At 34.7% G+C, this 21,264-nt stretch overlaps 1 protein-coding gene across 4 annotated transcripts in view; it reads right to left on the bottom strand.

The window, feature by feature from the left end:
- AHCTF1 (AT-hook containing transcription factor 1) overlaps positions 1–21,264 on the bottom strand; it is a gene marked incomplete at its 5' end in the record, with an annotated part of 75,845 nt that overhangs the window by 8,796 nt on the left and 45,785 nt on the right. For all 4 annotated transcript variants that reach the window (XM_081039022.1, XM_081039023.1, XM_081039021.1 and 1 more), the window contains 14 exons: positions 168–2,001; positions 3,479–3,687; positions 6,017–6,096; positions 6,976–7,096; positions 8,690–9,101; positions 9,748–9,951; positions 11,502–11,694; positions 13,678–13,782; positions 14,105–14,255; positions 14,694–14,844; positions 15,586–15,714; positions 15,794–15,938; positions 19,857–20,044; positions 20,608–20,754. In XM_081039022.1, the coding sequence (XP_080895148.1) occupies positions 168–2,001; positions 3,479–3,687; positions 6,017–6,096; positions 6,976–7,096; positions 8,690–9,101; positions 9,748–9,951; positions 11,502–11,694; positions 13,678–13,782; positions 14,105–14,255; positions 14,694–14,844; positions 15,586–15,714; positions 15,794–15,938; positions 19,857–20,044; positions 20,608–20,754 (4,069 nt within the window). The remainder of the gene's footprint in view (positions 1–167; positions 2,002–3,478; positions 3,688–6,016; positions 6,097–6,975; positions 7,097–8,689; positions 9,102–9,747; positions 9,952–11,501; positions 11,695–13,677; positions 13,783–14,104; positions 14,256–14,693; positions 14,845–15,585; positions 15,715–15,793; positions 15,939–19,856; positions 20,045–20,607; positions 20,755–21,264) is intronic.

The following is a 21,264-nucleotide window of genomic DNA, read 5'->3' as shown; positions in this document are numbered from 1 at the left end:
AAGCTGGTTCTTTCTTTTTTAGAGGGGGAAAAATGCCCTGTAACTACAAATCATCTTTAAAAGAAATAGTGCCTTAAATCAAATCAAATCATGCTTTATTTTAAAACAATGTTGAAACTGAAGACTGAATAAAATGAGAATTGTGCTTTAAATAGAAATAAAAGTACCTTTCTGTTTCCTTGAAACCTTTGACACAGGAGGAGAAAATACAGACTCATTTTGTGGTTCAGAAAGGTCAGGCAACAGGACGGCCTTGCTAGATCTAGTCCTCGTGCTATGGGAAGACGAAGTCAAAGTGGCCTTGGCGAGCAGTGCTTCCTTCCGGTCACCTGGTTCTTTGTTTGTCGTTTCTTCATCTATGCCTTTTTCTGACACTGGGCGTAATGAATGCTTTTGGCTTTGATTTTCAGTCCTTTTTGTAAGCTTTTTTTTAGAGCTCACCACTGTAACAAGTTCCTCATTTGGCACGAAAACTGATGTTTCTAAAGCTGGTTTTCTAACACCAGTACTTCCACGTTGAGCTGGGGTGTTTCTTGTAGATCTCCTTTGGAGGTCCAGAGCTGTGCTCTTCTTGGGACTCTTCCCTTTCTTAACAGCTGTAGATCCTACATCTGGTGATGGATGAATTTTTCTTGGTCTACCACGTTTCCTAGGTGTAGCAGGCATGTCAGATTCTGCTTGGAGAGCCAACTGGGATGAATCCAGTTTCACGTCTTCTGTAACATCTGATGCAGTAATGTCTCCCCTTTTAACTCTTGTCCTATGCTGAATAGGCAGTTGCTGTTCACTGGACTTCCCATCTTGTTCTCGTCCTGTATCTTCAGAAGCTTCTAAATCAGCACGTCTCAATTTTCTGCTACTTCTGCTAGAATTTGTTACTTCATTAACTTTTAGATCATTTACAATTTCAACACATTCTTGATTTTCTACAGATTTTTTAATTCTTTTGGGAGTCCTTTTTCGAACAGATGAAAGCTTTTCTTCTTTTCTAAAAGAAGTTTCTTTAGTTGATGGTTCTGATAGCTGAGATGATCTCAACCTTCTTAATTCCCTACCTGGAGTAACCTGTGCTTCTTGTTCCACAGAATTCATAGTTTCTAATGTGTCTTGATTAGTTTCTTTCTTTCTCCTTCCTCTCCTAGGAGTAACAGCATTTTGAGTTATTTGCTGATTCGGAGGTATTCCTTTGGCATCAGGAAAGGTATCTGTAGAAGCCTCCGAAATGTCTTTTGTTTTCCTAGTTTTCTTTGTAACTGACAGCCCCAGCAGCACCTCAGGAGCAGCAACATGTGCTGGCTCTTCCTGACGCACTGATGTGACAGCCAGGTTTTGGACACGTCCTCTTGTGCGAGTTCTGGAGGAAATCGTGTCATCAACCTGGCTGACACTGAGAGTCACTGCACTTGTTTCCTCAACAGTCTTAAACCTAGATTTGACTGACTTGGTGGAACCCATTACCTTCTGGCTTATTAAAGGTATGTTTTCATGAATGGGCTGTTCCATTGTATCTGAAGTAATTTCTTTACTTCTTGTGTCTTTAATTACATCTAGTAAATTTTCTGCAATTGCTACTTTGATTGGTTCAGGCACATATGGTAACGTCTCGACCTTTTGGGACTCTTGATCATTAGTTATGATAGACGGCAATTTTGCGACATGTCCATGATTACCATTTTCCCCAGTGTACACGTGTTTTTCCTCAGGTGCTATGTAAGCTGCTTTAGCTAACACATTAGACGATGCAGAATCACCTGTCTCAACTTCTCCTTCTTCACCTTCCAATATCAAGGTAAAGTTGCTCTGAGCCACAAAAAGTTCTCCATCTACTTCAGCAATGTCACATTCAGCAGTGTCTTTAGTATCAGGCAAGTCACAGAACTGTTGCTCTATGGTCTCAAAATTATATTGAAGCTTAAGAGTTCCTGAAGGATACTCATTAAATGAAAGCTTCCTAGCCTCTTGTTCTGAATCTTGAATTTCGAGCTTTTCATGTTCAATCACCTAAAATGAATTGAAGATAAGAGTCTGGTTAAAGAATTTCAATATTATTTAAACCTAAAGCATAAGCATCACGATTTTAAATGACCATCTCACCCTTGGTATATGAATTGTTAAACATAAACTACATTTGATATGGCATATACTTATGGGTTTACTTTATAAAACATCCATTTAAGCAATTAGACTTTCTCAAGTCAAAATAACTAGACAGAAAAAGAGTTTGAGATTCTGAATGGAATTAGACATTCTACATTTCCCTGGCTAAAAAAGACAGTTTTAACAAAAGAAAATTACTATGATGCTAACAGTTGTGAGAAGAATTAAGGACTTACTCTAGTCTCACCCAAGAAAAAAAAATTAACTAGAGAAAAAGAAACAATCCCCAAATCACCTAACTATCCACACTTTTCTAAACAGCACGATCCCCGTAAGGATGAAGAAGAATTCACCTACATAAGCTCCCTTGGGCTAGACTCAATCCTCTTCCCTTTGCTGGGGCTGCATAAACCATGAAATTCCTAAGGCTTTCAAGTTCAGTACCTCTCTTGCAAGGGTTTGGTGGAGGAAGGAATGGTCCTTGCATTTACCTTTTGGTAAGGGAAGGGGAGAAAAAGGAGGAGGTAGAAAGTAACAGAGAGATCTCCTGACCAAGAAGGTAGAACATTACCACCAACCTAGACAATGACATTTTCCCACTCCCCAAGCATGTAGTGAGATGAAAAGACTGGAGATACCCAGCAATGAGGACACCCCCTTACAACATGCCCACAATTGTTTCAGCTTCCTAGCTGAAGGAATAGGGACTTTATCCATCTATTTCACAGTGAGAATACTCATGAAAATGAATATGGACAACCATGACATTTTTATGAGTTAAACTTTCCAAATACTAGACAATCAAATTTCTATAAATAATTAAAAGTTGGTTTTTCTTCATCTTAAATTCATTTATCATATATAAAGTTGCCTGTTGATAATAAAAGAGATTTGGTGGAATTTTTAGAAACCATAAGTCATATTAAGTACAAAGAAAAAAAAAATCCTTTGTGGAATGTTTATAGTTCAACCCCAGCCAGGCGAGTATCATTCTACCACAAGTATGCATGGGGAAAAAATTCTATTTAACCATATTCAATTATTCTCAAAATATATGCTCTAAATAGTTTCAATGTCATATTTGTCTCTGGAGTATCCAGTATCTATTTTCTTATTGCTAAAGAAAGTTTCATCTGAACCAAATACTAAGCAGAAATTAAATTGTTACAATTGTGACTTCTTTAACACAGCCTTTTAGTTTCCATGAAAAACAATTTTACTTAAAAAGATGTGTTCCTGTATAGTCCGTACTTTTTAAGAGATTTTTATAAAGAGGTTTTTGTATAGCAATCAAATGAATACATTAGGTTTGAACTATTGCTAGAAACCTAACTCAATCAAAGTAAGACTGACAAAGAATTAAAAAATTAAATTTTTTTACATGAATTTCTTGAGTATCAGGTGGATCATCAGAAATTGGAGGCTCTTCTTCCGCTAAGTCAACACTTGCTTTTAGAACATCAACTTCTATTTCACGATCTTCTTTTAAGTTCAGTGCTATTTCCTGCTCAAGCCTATGTTCAGAGACAATAGGTCTTTCAGAGGGAATGAGCCCAGAGCTTCCACTATCACCAAGGACATCGGCCACAGCTGAAAGAAAAATGCGCGTTAATCTTCCATGTTATTAACTGTAAAATGATACATATCTGGGAAGCAAACAGAAGGGAAAAGGTTAAAATGTACTTGCGAACAATTCCTTGAAAAAGTTTTATACCCAAAAAGGTCCTAACATCTTAAAAAGGAAAAGCCTACGAAGATTACATTTTAATCGTTTCTTCCATATCCAATTACGGAGTTTAAACCATACATATTTGCTTTCCACAAAGATAAAACACATGAGATAAATTTTACATTTTAAAATGACAACATAGGTTTTTAACTGGCATATAATTTTTGTCCTTATTGTGAAACATCAATATACTGATACTAAGGAGATCAGGTATTTGTTCCTTATTAATCTGAAAATTATGTTCATCTGGTTAGATGAACCTTTCACCTTCCTCTTTGCCGAATTTTCGTATGCCATTAGCACTCACAGGCCATATTTAAATTTCAAGTTGGTGAATGACACAAAACCCAGAACACCTCAAGGAGAAAAAAGTTTGAATCTGACTAACTTAAAAACCTTTACTGTTTAACAATAACCAATAAAAGGGTTTTAAAAAAAACCAACTAAAATAAAATTTTTATACTTTTAATAGATAATGAGGCTGACATCCCTAACATACTTAATAAAGACTTTATGAAACAAAATGAAAAAAGTTTTTTGCCTGTTAGTTTGGCAGAGGAATGGGAAAATATGCACTTTACCTTTCAATCAGTTATTAGAGAAAACAATAAAAATATTAAAAATCTGTGCATACTCCTATAGACCCGGCAAGTCCAATTGCCCAACCGGCTACAACCAACAGCCAACCAGTCACAGCCAACAGCCATCTACTACCTAAGCCAGCACCCCCCACAAGAGGCCGAGAGCCTGGAAACTGCTCTCTGGGACTCCGTCCCTACAGCACACAAGCCAGAATGTGTACGTTGCTTGCCAGTTCTGCACATGCTGGGTTGCAGCCCTTTTTCTCCCCCACCCCCCGCCCCCAATACATAAAAAAAAAAAAAAAAAAAAAAAATCTACCCAAGAATATTCATTGCAGAAATGAAATAGCAAAACAAACAAAAATTGGGATCAGCCCAAATGTCAACAATAAGTAATTACTTAAGCACACCACAAACAGCCACACTATGGAATACGATCAAAACCATTGAAAAGGACACGATTAATCTACACTGACATGGGGAAAATGTTCTAAACATATTAAGGGAAAAAAGTTGCTTTTTTGTTACTAATTGGTAATAATTCACAATAGCTATCACTTATTGAGCTTTTATTAACATTTAAAGCTATTAATATTTTACAAAGAAACAGGTATGGCCCACAGTCTTTCTTATACACGAAGAGCAGAACTGGGTTGTGAACCCAAGCAGTCTGGTTCAAACCTCTATACTCTTAGCTGCCCTACTTATCTCCTTTCAACATATGGGGTAAAATATGCACAGAAAAAAAGTTCAGGAAAAGATACTTTAAATTATTAATAACAGATTCTTAAAATGGGTAACCAGGTTATGGAGACTTATTTTACATGTTAGACTATGCTCGCCTGATTATAACATTCTTAATTGGGAGGAAAAACAGGTCTATTCAAACCTTTCCTAAGCCCTATTCACAACGTGATGGGCAGAAGGGCAGAAAACGTAAACAGCATGGGCTCAAGAGTCAGCACTGACGTCATAACACAGCATGATTATGTCCACACATGAAATGCGTGGACAAGCTCTGTGCAGAGGCCTATAAGGTGTCTGCTTTCCCCAAACCCACTGTGAGCTCTCTGAGGAAACTTGATGCGCCTTATCTCTGCATAGCCAGGATCTGAGAGAAGGCTCTCAAAAAAAATGTACATTAGATTAAAAACATAATCAAATGAATTCCATATATTTGTTAATTTCCCTGGAACAAATTCAGTCATCTGTGATAATTTTCTAATAATAAGCCAATCTTGGTCTTAAGTGATCATGAACACAGGATAAAAATGGAGGTTGCCCTGTAGCTATGAACCCCAGAAGATCAAGAAGCAGGTATGCAGTCTGGGTGGGGACTAGTAATTTACTCTGCTCTTAGATGTTCTGAAGGAAAACACGTCCACAAAAACCACTCTAAGACTCCCACGATTAGAATCACAGCGGGCCTAACAAGAATCGCAATTTGGATAGCGGATACATCTCCAGACACTACACACACACCAAAGATGAAAAACTGAGGTAAAGAAATCTGAATAGATTCCTTTGCTGGCAGAATAGAACACTCTTTATTCAAAACACTGAAAGGAAATAATTCTAAAGTCAAAAATATACATTCATTTATTGTTACCTTTTCTAATTGTAGACGTGCAGGTTTCAACTGACACTTCATCTGAAACTGGTACCTTGGAGTTCGGGGTGAGGATTTTCCTTTAGAAATAGAAATAATATACTTTAAAGTAGTGATAAGATCCTATCTGCTCTAACCCACTCTAACCCTACTTGTCATTTCACTGGTGAAAACCAAGATTCAGAGAAATTAATGCCATACAAGTTCATTTTGAGTTATACTAAAATAACACTCAAATATGTTACATTTAGAAACAAGTGATGCTAGACTTGTTTTTCCTATTTTTCAATATTTTACTTTGTTGGCAACAATGGCATGGACTTAAACTACAAATGATTTAAAACTGTTGGTCAGTATAAATTATACTTATGCCAATTTTTATTTACCTGTGGCCACAGTTTTCAAATAAGTCTGTTTGGAAACATACCGTATCAATCTGTTGTCAGACCACACTTTAGTAGCACTGCCTTCTGTAATCTAGTGCTACCCGTAAATGTTCAAGTGCTAAATGAAACTAACTGGGAGGATAACAATTCACAGTCATTAAAAAACAAAAACTTTGCTAGTGTCTTGTATCAATCAAATGGCAGGGAACAAAATGCCTCTCAGCCCTTATGCTCCACCTCGGTGCTGCAGGAGACACACCTGATCATCTGGAAACTACTGAAAATGGGAGGGCATAGAGGAATGCACGGTTGTGAGCAAAACTTTTGGTCTCCAACAAAACTAGAATCAGCAAAGAATGTGAGTTCTGCCTCAATCCATCATGTCTTTATGTATTCAGGACATGTCTGGTTATCATGCTGAGATTTCATGGTAATTACTAAATAACATATACTGTACAAATGAACTTTTAACAGAAGATACCAAAATGTCAAAGATCTAAATAAGAGCCAATCTGTGCACTATTGGTTCATAGTTTCATTACACATTATTAATATTTGAAATTAAAAACTTACCCTTCATGGATTGATGGTACACAAGGAGACGCTTCAACTCGAGTAGGGCTTAAGTGATTTAATTCTGAAAGTGTCTCCTCTGCAACTAAGAGATCCGTTGTTTCTGTATCTTTTAAAGTGCCTATAAATCATACAGTTAAGAATATTTACAATTCTTTACACTAAATGGTTAGCATTCATGGTCTTAGACTATGACTTTTTAACAACTGTTGGGTCTGCTTTTTTTATACTTTTAGGTTTACTCCCTTGACATTAGATTGCCAACAGTTCCTTCTAATTTAATGAGTCTAATCTTAAAAGCCCCCCTTAATCTACCACCTCTCACTTTTGGTTTAACAGGTACTGTTACAATTGTACATGTGTCAATTTACTTAGTCCTCAACATTCAAAGTGATAGTATTATTATCCCCATTTTAATGATGAAAAAAAACAAGCATATGATCATACTGCTTATTTCAGATCACAAACCTAGTAAGTAACTAAGATTCAAATCTAGCCTGTTTCACTCTAGAGTTTGTTATATAACCCCCCCCCCAAAAACAACAAAAACTTCAAAAACTTCTATTTGAGACTGCCTAATCATTTTAGGAGTATCAATAAAGATACTGCCATAAATATCCTCATCTAATATTTACCATTCAAATATTTTAGGGGAACATAGCATATGAAAAGAGTAATGTCAACTTCTAGATATATCCTAGTTATGAAAATAGTCCGGAGTTCTTAGAGCAATTAATAATGCTTATTATTAATGTGTCTAAGAATGCTCATTAAATAAAGACATCACAGCCTAAACTTCACTGGACTCAGATTTTAAGAAATCTTAGTTCATCTTAGGCAGGAAATATTTCGTAAAAAAAACCATTATGACCCAGATTTTTAAAAAAGTTTTGGTTTTAATTTCAAGTTAGGAGTTACCTTTAAATAAGCTTGTTAAAACTGTGCAGGGATAAGAAACATAAAAATAGACTATGTTTTCTGGTCCTCCAATTCTAAGCCAATATTCTCCCCTGCTTCCTGGTGTTCCCCTGACCCCTTCTAGGTCCCCTAGTCTAGCACTTACCAAACTACGTCACAAGTGCTTATTTGTTTGTATAGTCCACTGAGCTCTAAATTGCATGCAAGCAGGTGCCATGTCTACTCACTGTTTGAGCCTCAACATGTAGCACACACACAGGAGGATCCCACCTGTTATAGCACATACATTAGGGGCTCAACATTCTGGTAGATAAAAAAGAAAATAAATTCATGGGCCTCTGGACATTTTATTTGATTGTCCAGTGATTATTTTGGAATTAAGGATGGAGAGTAGAATGAACTTCCTGGTTTCAGAGCAGTTTTCTAGAAACTAGAGGTTGCTGGGTAAGTTAAAAATTATAATCTCACTCTTGTCTGTAAAGTTAGTATTATTTCTCTCAGTTCTAGGAAGGTCTTAAGTCACACTGACACCTGACATTTCTTCCTCAAACACTACTGTTCTTTTCCAAATTTCATTTCCAAATTTTAAAAACAGATAATTTCTCCCCTCACAACTTATACCTACTTATACGGAATGGAACAATGCAAGCCATACTTGTAAGTGGAAAGAATAAGATACGTGTATTGTGTTACGTACTTATTTAACCGTGATGCTTTTCTTATGGTAGAAAAACATTCTATTACAAATTTGAGAGACATCAATGGCCATTTTGAATATCTGGAAATGAGTTCTTACCCATTTGTTTCTCCAGGTCTAGAGAAGTTACTTCTAATTCAAGCACACCTTTATCACTGCCCTTCTGAGTTTGTTTAGTTAAATTAGTAATCAGTTCCGTGGTAGAGCTTGCTGGCTTAGAAGCCACGAAGGTATCTTCAAAGTCTCCTGGCGATAGAGCATCCTGATACTCAGAGGTAGTCTGGTCCGATCTGGATGAAGCAGTGCTATTATCTTTGCCCATATCCAGTTTCTCCAGACTTCGTGAAGGTGTATCTCGTGATCTCACATTCATTTCCTGATGGGCCATTTTAGGGCTATTCAGGTAAAAAGATGTCTTATCTCTGTTCTTCAGCCATTCGGTTTCTGCTGGAACTCCACATTTATAAAAAGGTGTAGTAACGAATTCTTTTGTTTTGCTATCATCTGCAGACTGTTAAATAAAAGGTTTTGAAAAAAAATTACTAGTAAAATATTGGTCAAGTCTAAGCTATCATCCCACTCACATACACCGTCCATCCATTTTCAGTATTTCTCCAAATTCTCTTCTCAAAATTCACATTCTAAATCCATTCTCTTCAGATACATGATTAAAAGTTAATCATTGTTAACGTTTTTCTAATCAATAAATCAGTATTTTCAAGACTCTGAATAGGCAAGATGACCAATAACCAAATGAGTTCCTAATAACCCACAGTGGACCTCTGAAGACATATGCACCCTCATAAATAGACAATCAATTAGGAATTTAGTAACAGAGGCAAATCAATATAGGTTAAAAAACAAACAAAAAAGACGTGCACTAAAAACTAAGAGCTCTTCTAGTTCCATTTCTGCCACCAAAAAGCTATTTAATTGTAGGCAATTTACTGGTGCTTCTGCGCCCTACTTTCTTCACCTGTAAATGATGGGTTTGGCTTAGCCAATACCCTAAAGTTCCCTTCTGAACTAATTTCTTATTTCACGATTATCTGCAAGATTGTATATAAAAATCTATAACATTTAAATTGATATATTGTTTTACTTATAGGACCTAATATATTCTTAAGTCTTTTTTATTCCAATATTATTAAACTTACTCCAGCAATCCATTTTGTGGTCATGCCTTCTTCCATGAATGAAATTCTAGTTTCTTTAAGTCGTAAAGGAGGAGTAAGAGATGTTCCAGGTGACACAGAGGGAGATGCTAAAGGTGTTGATCGAAGACCAGACCTTAGGATGGATTGAGGAGTGAACTCGGCAAATCCAGAGGAAGTAACTGACATGGCCAAAGTTTTAGCTTTCTATGACAAAGAGTGAAGGGAATTCCACTGTTAGTGTTTGTAAAAGGCACATACATAACGACAGACAGGGTCAGCTGAGTCACAAGGGTCGCTATATTCTTATCTCTAATAATTAAACACATCAATAAAAAGTTCTACCGATTACTGGAAAGAAAATACAAAATTCTACTCTGATCATTCTATATGTAAAACTACAAAACAAAATTGCATCCATAGTCATTCTAAAGGCCTTGTATCCCAAATTTATATTCAACTTAAAAAATAAACTGTAGAGATAAATTATTTAACTATTGCTTAGCAAACTTCAGTCAGATGAAAGAGATAAGTGTGTGATAAACAGTAGTACCTAGCTTAATAAATACCAAGTTAATCTAAATGACAGTTTAACAATATTTTAGAAAAAATGTAATTTCATCACATGAATCCAATAGTAACTGAATTACCTATAAGAATCCTCTGAAGATTTATTATAATGAATTTAAAAAAGCATAGGAACTATTTCATAGAAATAATCCTTTCACTTCTCTAAAGAACTGGTAAACAAATTACCCCTTAAATTATAGAATTCCATTAAATCTGCTACAAAATTTATTTACCAGATTATTTTTGGTAGCAGGTATAAAATTATTCCGATTTAATTTCACATGAATCTAGCTGTAGAGAATATAAAATATGATTGTATTTTGAAGAAAAACATTAAAATTACTGGTATTAAATGTTAGGAACTTAATCTTATCAACCTTCTTTTTTAACTTCTTTTAATAACTATTTTGGGACTAGCATTTACTGAATTATCTTTCATTCAACTTGAAAAAGAAAAAAACAGGGATTGGCCAGTTAGCTCAATTGGTTAGAGCGTGGTACTAATGACACCAAGGTTGCCAGTTTGATCCCCACATGGGCCAGTGTGAGCTGTGCCCTCTGTAAAAAAATAATAATAAAATAAAATAAAATGCAAAAAGAAAGGAAAAAGAAATTCCTTGGCTCACTATTAATGCTGGATATCCACAAACAAAAAAAAAGGGAAGAGAGCTCTGGATTAAATCTAGAACATTGGACAAGGAGCCAGGGAATAACTTATGTAAAAAACATTTTGACAACGGGAAGATAAAAGACCACTGTCACCAGTCATAAGTTTTGTGGTTTCTCAGAGGATAATTTATCAGAGATGGTGAAGGCTATTTTAAGACAGATGGATACCTGATAGTAGGAAAGACTCTCAGTTTATAGTTCCATCATAGGAGTCAGAGAATTAAAATAAACAAACATAAGAATTAAAAAGCATTTGATGGAAGCAGTAAAGTGAAATGGTATCAGAAATGGAATTTAAAAAATAAAAGCAGGATACAGGCCAATTTATAATGACCACACAGAGTCTTGCATTACTTTCAGGACAATGTAATTGTGAACCTTGAGAATAATGGTAGATAAGCATAAAGAGTAAATTTAGTAAAGTCTATTTAAGATATCAGTTATAAATAGCTTATTTCTCTCTGCTGCTGTAAAAAGAAGAACTTCCTAGCTTCACGTGAATGCTATGTAATACTCACCTTAACCACAAGAGGAGTTTCAAGTAAATGTAATTCTGAAGCTCTGGAGGCATTTTGATGTGATCCTTTTAATTGTGAACTTACTGGCAATGAACTGGAGGTTAAGTATGAAGGAGAACTTGTGGGGGTTTGCTGAATAAACCCCAAACACTGAGAAAGCTGGGGAACAGGATGAACAACCAAATCCAGCAGTCTGTAATCAGAATATATTTATGAATCGAAAAATCATGCTAACTTATTTGAGTTATTATACTAAAGAAACAAAAGAATTTCATACCCATTTAATTACTCAGATTTCTACATTCAATGGTAAGTATGATAAATACATGGAATATAAATATGAATGCAGTCAAGTGTATTAATGAAATGCATTCGTTTAAAATGTCAAAATTAATTCAGTAGCAAAAAAGAATTAGGAATTTTAGATAACTATATATATATATATATATATATATATATGTATACATACATATATAAAAGAGCTCTGGTCTTCCTCCTTCCCTTTTACCAATATTTACTGAGACCCCAATAAGTGCCAGGCATTTATTTTCAAAGATAAACTGCTAACGATTTAAAATACAAAGAAAAAATGGCAATATTTCCCCAGAAATCCATTTGCTACCATTTATTTTCATCAACATGTAAAAATTCCTTTCAACTACATGTGACATACATAATGAATACTGGTTTATTTTACCTTTACGGTTCTCATCACAATAAAGACTAGATTGACCAACAAAAAAAAAGGTTTTTTTCAAATTAATGAGGTTAATGACAAAAATGGAATCTCAAGATTCTACTGAATGGTTTTCTGTAATATCCTAGACCCAGTTCATACCAAATGATAAGATGATCTCACTGATGATTTGCATTAAGCAGGCATAGTCCAAATAGCATAAAAACTTAATTTACAAATAAATAATTTAAACTTGAAAGTGAAAATTTCAGGTTACATTTGTGGTGGACCACAGGTCACTCCTCTTTTCCCAATTTCCTAACAAATAGTCTATTTTATGGTTATATGTTCTAGTGATAAAAACAACACCTTTTTACCACCCCAATGTTCCTGTGTGGCTAAGCTGAGAATAACCAGAAAGGTGCAGCGTGCTTTGGTGCCGAGAAATAAAAACTTCCAGTTGCCGTCCCTTCCCTGTCATTCTGACCTTTATGTTCAGATGAAATTTTTAAAATTAGAGGTGGCAGACCAACAGAGACAATAGGTACTTTAAGAACTAATCTATTACCCACTGGGGCCATATTTATAGAAAATATTTTCTTAATACAGGATCTTCCTTCCTTGTTATTCTGTACTAAGCAAAGCTTTGAGATTTTCATTAAACCAAGGTTATTCAATCAGGCTGCTACACATTTTTTTCTCTTTTGTCTGTGCTTATTCTTCTGTTCCTTCTCTATCTCATTTGTATTTAAATTCTGTATATGTAAACTGTTTGCTCACTTTTATATTGAGCTATCCCAAATAGATATTTTGTTAAATGCTTTGCATTGTACCAACGTTTATGATTAAGGTGCCTATTTATGAAATATTGTTTCTTAAAAGCAGGGCCTGTGCAACAAATGGCACTGGAACTTACTGAGTAAAAGCCAAATTCTTACACTAACAAAACTTGATGTGTTAGAGTTATACTAAAAAAAAAAATCTATCAAGAAAAAAATTTCTAGTTATGACATTTTCTAAAGAAAATGTTAATTACGGCATTAGGTCTTAGGATTTCCTCATCAACTTTTTGACCATGACCCAAATAAGTAATGTGTTTTAGATCATGCACAAAACATGAATTACATAAAACAACACTTAACCTTACTATGTGAAATGCCCACTGATATTATCCTATTCTATTTCATTGAAAGAAATGCTAGTCACAATCCATTAAATTCAATTGAATAGTTAATTTTGTTAATGATTTTAAAACAAAGTTTGTTTTTTTCTTTAAGCAGTCTGAAATCATTAAGCAAATCATTAAGCAAAAATTCTAAGTAGTCTACCAGCCGATGTAAAATTTATTAAAATTACTACTGCTACATTTTTTAAAAGCAAACACTGAAAACTCATTTAAGAAATTAAAACAGTATTTGTAAAATTTTAAAGATAAATTAAAATATAGTGTAATTATTATCCATCATTGTGTCTTTAAAAAGTGATGTAATAAATTATTACCTTGAAACTTTTTGTGCTGCTTTTGAAATTGGTGTTCCAACAAATGCCCCAGGCAACTCCGGATCTGGGAGAGAATATACTACAGGAGATGGTTCTATTTTAGGACTACAAAGAAAATAAAAATGAAACTTTTGATTATGTGTCACAAGGAACATTAAATTAAAACTGCTTTAAAAAGGTGGGATTAGATGGGAAAAGACAGGCTTTTGTTTCTTACTTTGTACATTTCTGTTTATTTACAAATAACAATGAACACATTTGCTTTTAAAGACAACAAAACATTCTTCTTGTAAGAAAAGCAGCCAACATAGAGTTTTTTCTTTTTACAGACACAAATAAACTCTAAGGCTGTACTGTTTATTGAATGCTGCCAATACCCAGGAGAAGAACAAGTAGTAGGAGTATAAAAGGTAGAAGGAAAACGTACCTATTGTAGGCTAAGATGCTATTTTTAGGTTCACTGCTTGACCAAACCTCTCCAATTTTAGATAACACATTACTGATGAAAGTAGATCTTGTTAACACAGTCCCTATTACAGCTTGCTTTGGAACTGCTGATAATGGTTTGGGCCGAGAAACTATAAAATGAAAAATGTAGGATTTAATTTCATCTCTAACACCAGGATTTTAATAGAACATTTATATAAGAGTGACGGGAACACACATCACAAGATAAGACTAGTTAAAATCATATGTGGTTTAACAACACCTATGTAGAAATGTAAAATTTGGGCTTTTAGAAGATGATGAAAATATATTCTACACGTTCTCTAGAAGTTGGACAGGAGTCTTCAAATGAAATAAAAAAGTTCTTCCATTCTGTACTAAATTACTAACTAAACTAAAAACTTCCAAGAAAGCCTTACGTTTCTTGGGGTAGACAGGCCAGTACAAAAAGTACTACTGTGATGAATCAAAGCAAAAGTGAGCTAAAATATAACGATGGTTGCAGAAGGTAATCATTCAATCTCTTTTCTCGCTAATAATTTATGACATGTTTTTCAATGAAATCTTACCTTCTCGAAGAACTGATGATGCTGGCAGACGGTAAGGCTTAGCTCGCTCAATGGCTAATTTTCGCTGGACTCTAGGAAGGATTTTCCCATACTGGTCTAATATAGAATTTCGAGCCACTGCTCTCTCCCGTAAACGAGGATCACAATTATTCTATTGAACATATCATAATTGGTAAAAATTTAATCTTCAAAAATGTTAGGTACTATGTTTATATATTTACCATTTAAAATATAATTATGAATACCTCCAAAATACCTTCTTCTTCTCTACACATCCATTCTTCCAAACCAAGGACCTCATACACACACCTAATTGCCTTGCCACTCAGTCCTTACCCATCAATAAACTCCCAAGTCTCTCCTATCCAGCCTTGATTCTTCACAACTAATAAAAACAACGGTTATCATGTACTGTGGTTCTACATGCGAGTATGTCAGTAACACCTACATGAGACCTCACACACAGCCATGCATCCTCACAAAGACATACTGTCATTTTACAGACGAGGAACCCAGGGCTCAGAGAGTATGTCCCAAGCACACAGAGCAAATTAAGAAGCAGTGTGACTCCTGAAGTCCGTGCTATTTGCACTACATAATTTCTACTGCTGTCCGCTCCCTCTGCCTCTCCTTTTCCCCGAGAAAAGTGATTAGTCTGGCAAGATTGTAGGCAGATATCTAAAGAAAAATGGCATATATAGAAGAATTAGATAGGTAATAATATCTTGTTCCTAATTCTGCTATAGAAGGTAAGAAGAGGATTCTCCTAGCTCAAATTTATATAAAGCCCGTGTTTACCAAACTACAAGCTCTAACATAACAAAGTCATCAGTTTTCCTTAGTCGCTTGACCCCCCCCGCCCCCCTCGGCCCATGAGAAAATGAGTTTGTACCGTAACAGTCTTCAGAGTTTGGTTCAGCTTCAAGGCAGGGATGTAATTGGCACGCTGCAAATGGTGAACTAAAAGGAATTCATGGTTCTGAACACTGGTACTGGACTGCAGAAATCTCACCAGACACTCCTAGGAAGCACACAAGAGACTGGTAAGCTCCTAACGTATCCTGAATTTCTGACAAGTGTATATATGGATCAGTTATTACCTGCTCAGTGTCTGTAAACGGTAACTTTAGTAAATCCTCCATTAAACCCATTTCCTGACAGACTTCATACGTGTGTTTTAGTAAGTCCTCTATATTCAACCTATTAGAATGTTGTCGCAGTAAACACCAGGCCTCAATAATGCACCTGAAATCAATATTTATCAGTTTAGTTTTAGAAATGTTCAAAACAAGTAATCCACCTGAAAAATCTCAAAGACACTTTGTATATGTAATATTATTTAATTTTTTATTGACTACTAATCACTGCATAATGAAGTTTGCTAATGTCAACAAGAAGACTAGGCATCTTTAAAGACTTGATTTTATGCTGTTCTGTTATCATTATTTAAGTGTAAAATAGGAAATCAAAATGAGTGCACAGAAGTTCAAGGAGACAAAAACGAATGTGGTCTGGATAGAACTGAAAGATTAGTATGGTGTGACCTAGTCAGGCTCCTAAGGAAATGACAGCAGATTAGATCAACAGTAGATTAGATGATGCAGAGATGAAATCAGATATTAGAAGATACGGTAGCAGAAAACACCCAATCAGAACAGCAAAAAGAATCCAAAAAATAAAAAATAAGGGTAGTTTAAAGGAACTCTGGAATAATCAAATACCAACATTTGCATCACTCGGGTACCAGAATGAGGAGAGTAAGAAACTGAAAACCTATTTGAAGAAATAACAACAGAAAACTTCCCTAACCAGTGAAGGAAAGAAATAAGACATACATCTCAGGAAGTGCAGAGTCCAAAATGAGATGAACCCAAACAGGCCCACACCAATACACATCATAATTAAAATGTCAAAGTTTAAAAACAATGAAAGAATCTTCAAAGCAGCAAGAAAAAGCAGTTAGTTACCTACAAGGGAGCTTCCATAAGACTGTCAGCTGATTTCTCAACAGAAACTTCGCAGGCCAGAAGGGACTAGCACCAAATATTCGAAGTGATGAAAAGGGACGACCTACAACCAGGACTACTCTACCCAGCAAAGCTATCGTTTAGAATCAAAGGACAGATAAAGAGCTTCCCAGACAAGAAAAGGCTGAAGGAGTTCATCACCACCAAATCAGTATTACTGTGTTTCCCCGAAAATGAGACCTAGCCGGACAATCAGCTCTAATGCAACTTTTGGAGCAAAAATTAATATAAGACCTGGTCTTATTTTACTATAAGACCGGGTTAATATAATTATATGATATATGATATGATATGATGATATGACATGACACCCGGTCTTATTTTACTATAAGACCTCGTCTTACACTAATTTTTGCTCCAAAAGACGCATTAGAGTTGACTGGCTAGGTCTTATTTTCAGGGAAATATGGTACAAGGAATCTTAGAGGAAATTCTTTAAGGTGAAAAAAAAAGATGAAAAATATGAATAAAATGGCAATAACTATGTATCTATCAACAATTACTTTTAATGTAAATGGGTTAAATGTTGTCATCAATAGACACAGGGTGGCTGAATGGATAAGAAAACAAGACCTTTACATATGCTGCCTACAAGAGACTCACTTCAGAGCAAAAGACACACAAATAAAAAAGGGACGGAAAAGATACTTCATAAAATTGGAAACAGAAAATAAAAAAGCTGGGATAGACTTCAAAACAAAGGCTATAGCAAGAGACAAAGGACCCAGTCATCCCACCTCTGGGTATGTATCTGAATAAACCCAAAACACGACTTCGAAGGAACATGCGCATCCATATGTTCACTGCTGCATTATTTACAACAGTCCAGATGTGGAGTCACGCTGGGTGTCCATATGGATGAATGGATAAAGGACAAAGAAGAGGTGGTACATACAATGGAACACTACTCGGCCATGAAAAAGAATGAAAGCTTGCCATCTGCAACAACATGGATGGCCCTAGACTGTTTTGTGCTGAGTAGAGTACATCAGACAGAAAGAAAAATGCCATACAATTTCACTTATGTGTGGAATCTTAAAGAACAAAATGAACAAACAAAACAGAAACAAACTTACAGCTACAAAGAACATTTTGATGATTGCCAGATACTAGGAGGTTTGGGGCGATGTGTGAAAGGGGGGGAAGGAATTAAGTACAAATTGGTAGTTATAAAATAGTAATGGGGGTATAGGCTATAGCATAGGGAATATAGTCAATAATATTGTAATAACTATGTATTGTGTCAGATAGGTACTAGACTTATTGGGGTGATCACTTCCTAAGTTACATATGTCTAATCATTATTTTGTACACCTGAAACTAGTATATGTTAACTATAAGTGAAAAATGAAAAAAATATTTTTAAAAATAGCAGGTAGGTAGGAGTATCAGGGAATGAATTTTCTTTAAAAAAAATAATTCCTAATTCTAAGTCAATAGGTAATTTTGCTTTAATGGGAATCTTAGTAAAAAAGCTAAAGCTCTAGTTCTATTTTGAAATAGTAACAATACTGAAATAAAGACTGGTAAATAAATGACATATATAATAAACAGAATATGTGAACAAAATTACAACAATTAGTGTAATGAAATGCATCTGAGGAAATTTTGGCAGCACTGTCCCAGAGTTCCTGTAGATAAAAATTCCTCATGGAAGCAAATGGCACCCACTGTGGGCAGGTCGGGGTCATCTGTTATATTCCATAGACTCAGACCAAGAACCTAAATAAGTAAAACATTCAGTGGTATTCCCTAAAAAATCTGTATCTGAATTACTTTGCACTTCTTTTTCTACCAGGAAAAGGCATGACAGTGTGGTAATTACAGTCCAAATGTCTCAGGGGGTAATTTTTTAACTAAGTCAAAAATCTGGGATATTAAAATGAGTGTGTTTTGTAGAAAGAAAAATAAATAATCAGGATAAATGATCACCTCACCATTAATTTTAAAAAACATATAAAGGAATAGATGAAGCAGGTATAACAAAATCTTGATATGTGAATTTGATTCAGGATGGGTATATGGAACCTTCATTGCGTTCTTTTATTTTTATGTATAGAAATTTACTTTTAAAAATGCCGTGACAAAATAAATTTCATATGTATCAAAAATGGTAAAGCAAATACCATAAAAGTGATAGTAAAAAAACAAGAGTATTAAAAAAAAAACACTGAAGTGAAAAAAGACAAAAAAATCATTAAAATATTGATAATTCTGACTTCATAAAAATAATTTTAAGCATATCAAAATACATTATAAAGCAAAGTCAAATGACAAATTAAAAACAAAAATATTTCAAAGGGTTAATATCCCTAATATATAAAGCACACTTACAAATCAGTAAGAATAATCCCAACAACACAGAAAAACTATGGGCAGGTCACAAAGAAGAAATAGCTCTTTATGAAGGAGACATTCTCTTATTATAGTGAGACTAATAATTAGACCATTACATTTTAAATCATGCCATTTAACTTGTCACAGATAATATAGATGCCAAATATAATAATTACAGCAATATATGTATTGCTATAAATGGCAAATATATGATTAGCGAATACTAAAATATTGCAAAGGGAAGAAAGCAATATAAAGATATCATGTGCTCAAATCTTGTTAAAGTATTAAGATATGAAACCTGATTATTTTCTTAATTTAAACAGATGCTTCAAGATTTCTTTCTGAATCTCCATCAAATGCAAAGAATTGCAAAACCCAAGCAACCAAAATTTTAAAAAATATCAGAATACCATCATTGGAATATACCCTCAAAGAATATAATTATCAACTCAACATGGCTTCATTCTTCCTCTATATTTCTGGCCCCTTTTCAGCATCCTCAAACATCAATTATCTATGCAGGAGACTACTGATATTGTCAATTAGCAACAGATATAATTTCAAACCTCCGTTTGATTTCCTTTCACTCAAGGTGCTTCTTATTCATCTTATTCTAGACAAGGTGAATGTTTATTCTACATTTTTTCTTAAGGTTGAAAAATAGTCATGGTTGAAATCCCATGACTAGTATGTAATGCGACAAAAGCAAAATATTATATATTGCTATTGTCTATTTCATCAATTCCACCTTATTGACATATGATTAAGAGTTTGTACTTTCAAAATATGTACTTACCTATTAAAAAGCAAAACAGTGAGGTGAAGGATAATATCACTATCACTGGACACTGCTGGCTTCATGGTCTGAATGTATCTGAGGGCTTGTCTGTGCTCACCCTGACTCATGAAGGCTTGAATAATCTTTGAATGTTGCCATAGCACAGGTTTTGCAGTAGCTGGGTGAAACAGAAGATCCAAACCGCTCTGCAAAATTGACATGAAAATTGGTAAATACAAATATAATGCTCTGCATTTAGGCCAAGTAGCTAACCTTTAAGTCAGGGAATACTAAAGCCACAAAAATCAAGACTAAAACCAGTTTAAGTATAAACTGAAAAGATCTACTTTAATCTGTGGTATATTTTAAATGAAAGCCTTACCAAAAGCCTCATACTTTTGAGACCTCGTTAAGCAATTATATAAAATCTTTCCATCACCAATCATCAATGTCAAATCCTGCCTTCTATGGGCCCAACACACCAAACCTATCTCTCACGTAACAGTTACCATACTTGCACTATTAGTAACTGTTTGACGTTTGTTTCCTTCTTGAGAAAAAAGAAACCTAAGTGCTGAACTGTTTTATCTTTGGATTCTTACTGCCTAAGATAGTGCTTCATGAAAGTACTGATTAACCTGACTCCTTCAAGTGTCTCTAGATGTAGACTGTGTCATCTTTAATATGAAATGTAATCCAGTTCTGTATTGTTTTCTCAAATCCTAACAGTTTCTGAAAGTTCACATTCTAAGGGAACTAACAGACTTACCTCAGAGTCATTATGATCTATCAGCCAAAACCCTTGAGTAAGTTTAACCTGGTCCCAAGAAATGGCAAAGGCAGTTGAAAATGATTCGATGCAAGTATCTGTTTTGTTTGGGAAGGAATACATAATATCAAGTAGCAAATAAATGGTCTTTGAAAAAGAGGATTAAGGACAATAAACAAAAAGAAAAACTTCTACATATGTATTTATACATATAAATATATGTTTATATATAAAACTTCTACATATATATTTTATAACAGAACATAGCAGAAAAGAGGCTTGAGAGACCCTAGCATGCAGAAAATCATTATGAATATCCAGCTATAGAAGTAGTTTTATTGAATGTGGCACTGCCAATCCTACAACCAACTTCATTCATTCTCAGTAGTAAGTACCACCACAAAGGAGATGAACTAAAGCATACTTTCTTCATGAAGTCAGTAGCTCAGCAAATTTAATAAAGAAAGCTACAGACAAAATTCCAGTTATTCAGCAAAACCTGGGAGCTTAAGCAAACATGTCATGCATATTATAAATTATGAATGGAACTATGCACATTTAGATTAATAACTGACATTAGAAAAAAAATCTTACTGCAAAGACCTCAGGGCTCAATACAATGTCTAAGGTAATATTAAGCTAACTTACAATGTATTC

Source organism: Rhinolophus hipposideros (genome assembly GCF_964194185.1).
Source record: "Rhinolophus hipposideros genome assembly, chromosome: 26".
NCBI classification, from domain to species: domain Eukaryota; kingdom Metazoa; phylum Chordata; class Mammalia; order Chiroptera; family Rhinolophidae; genus Rhinolophus; species Rhinolophus hipposideros.
The sequence above is the reverse complement of the archived record's forward strand: the minus strand, read 5'-3'. Positions and strand labels throughout refer to the sequence as shown.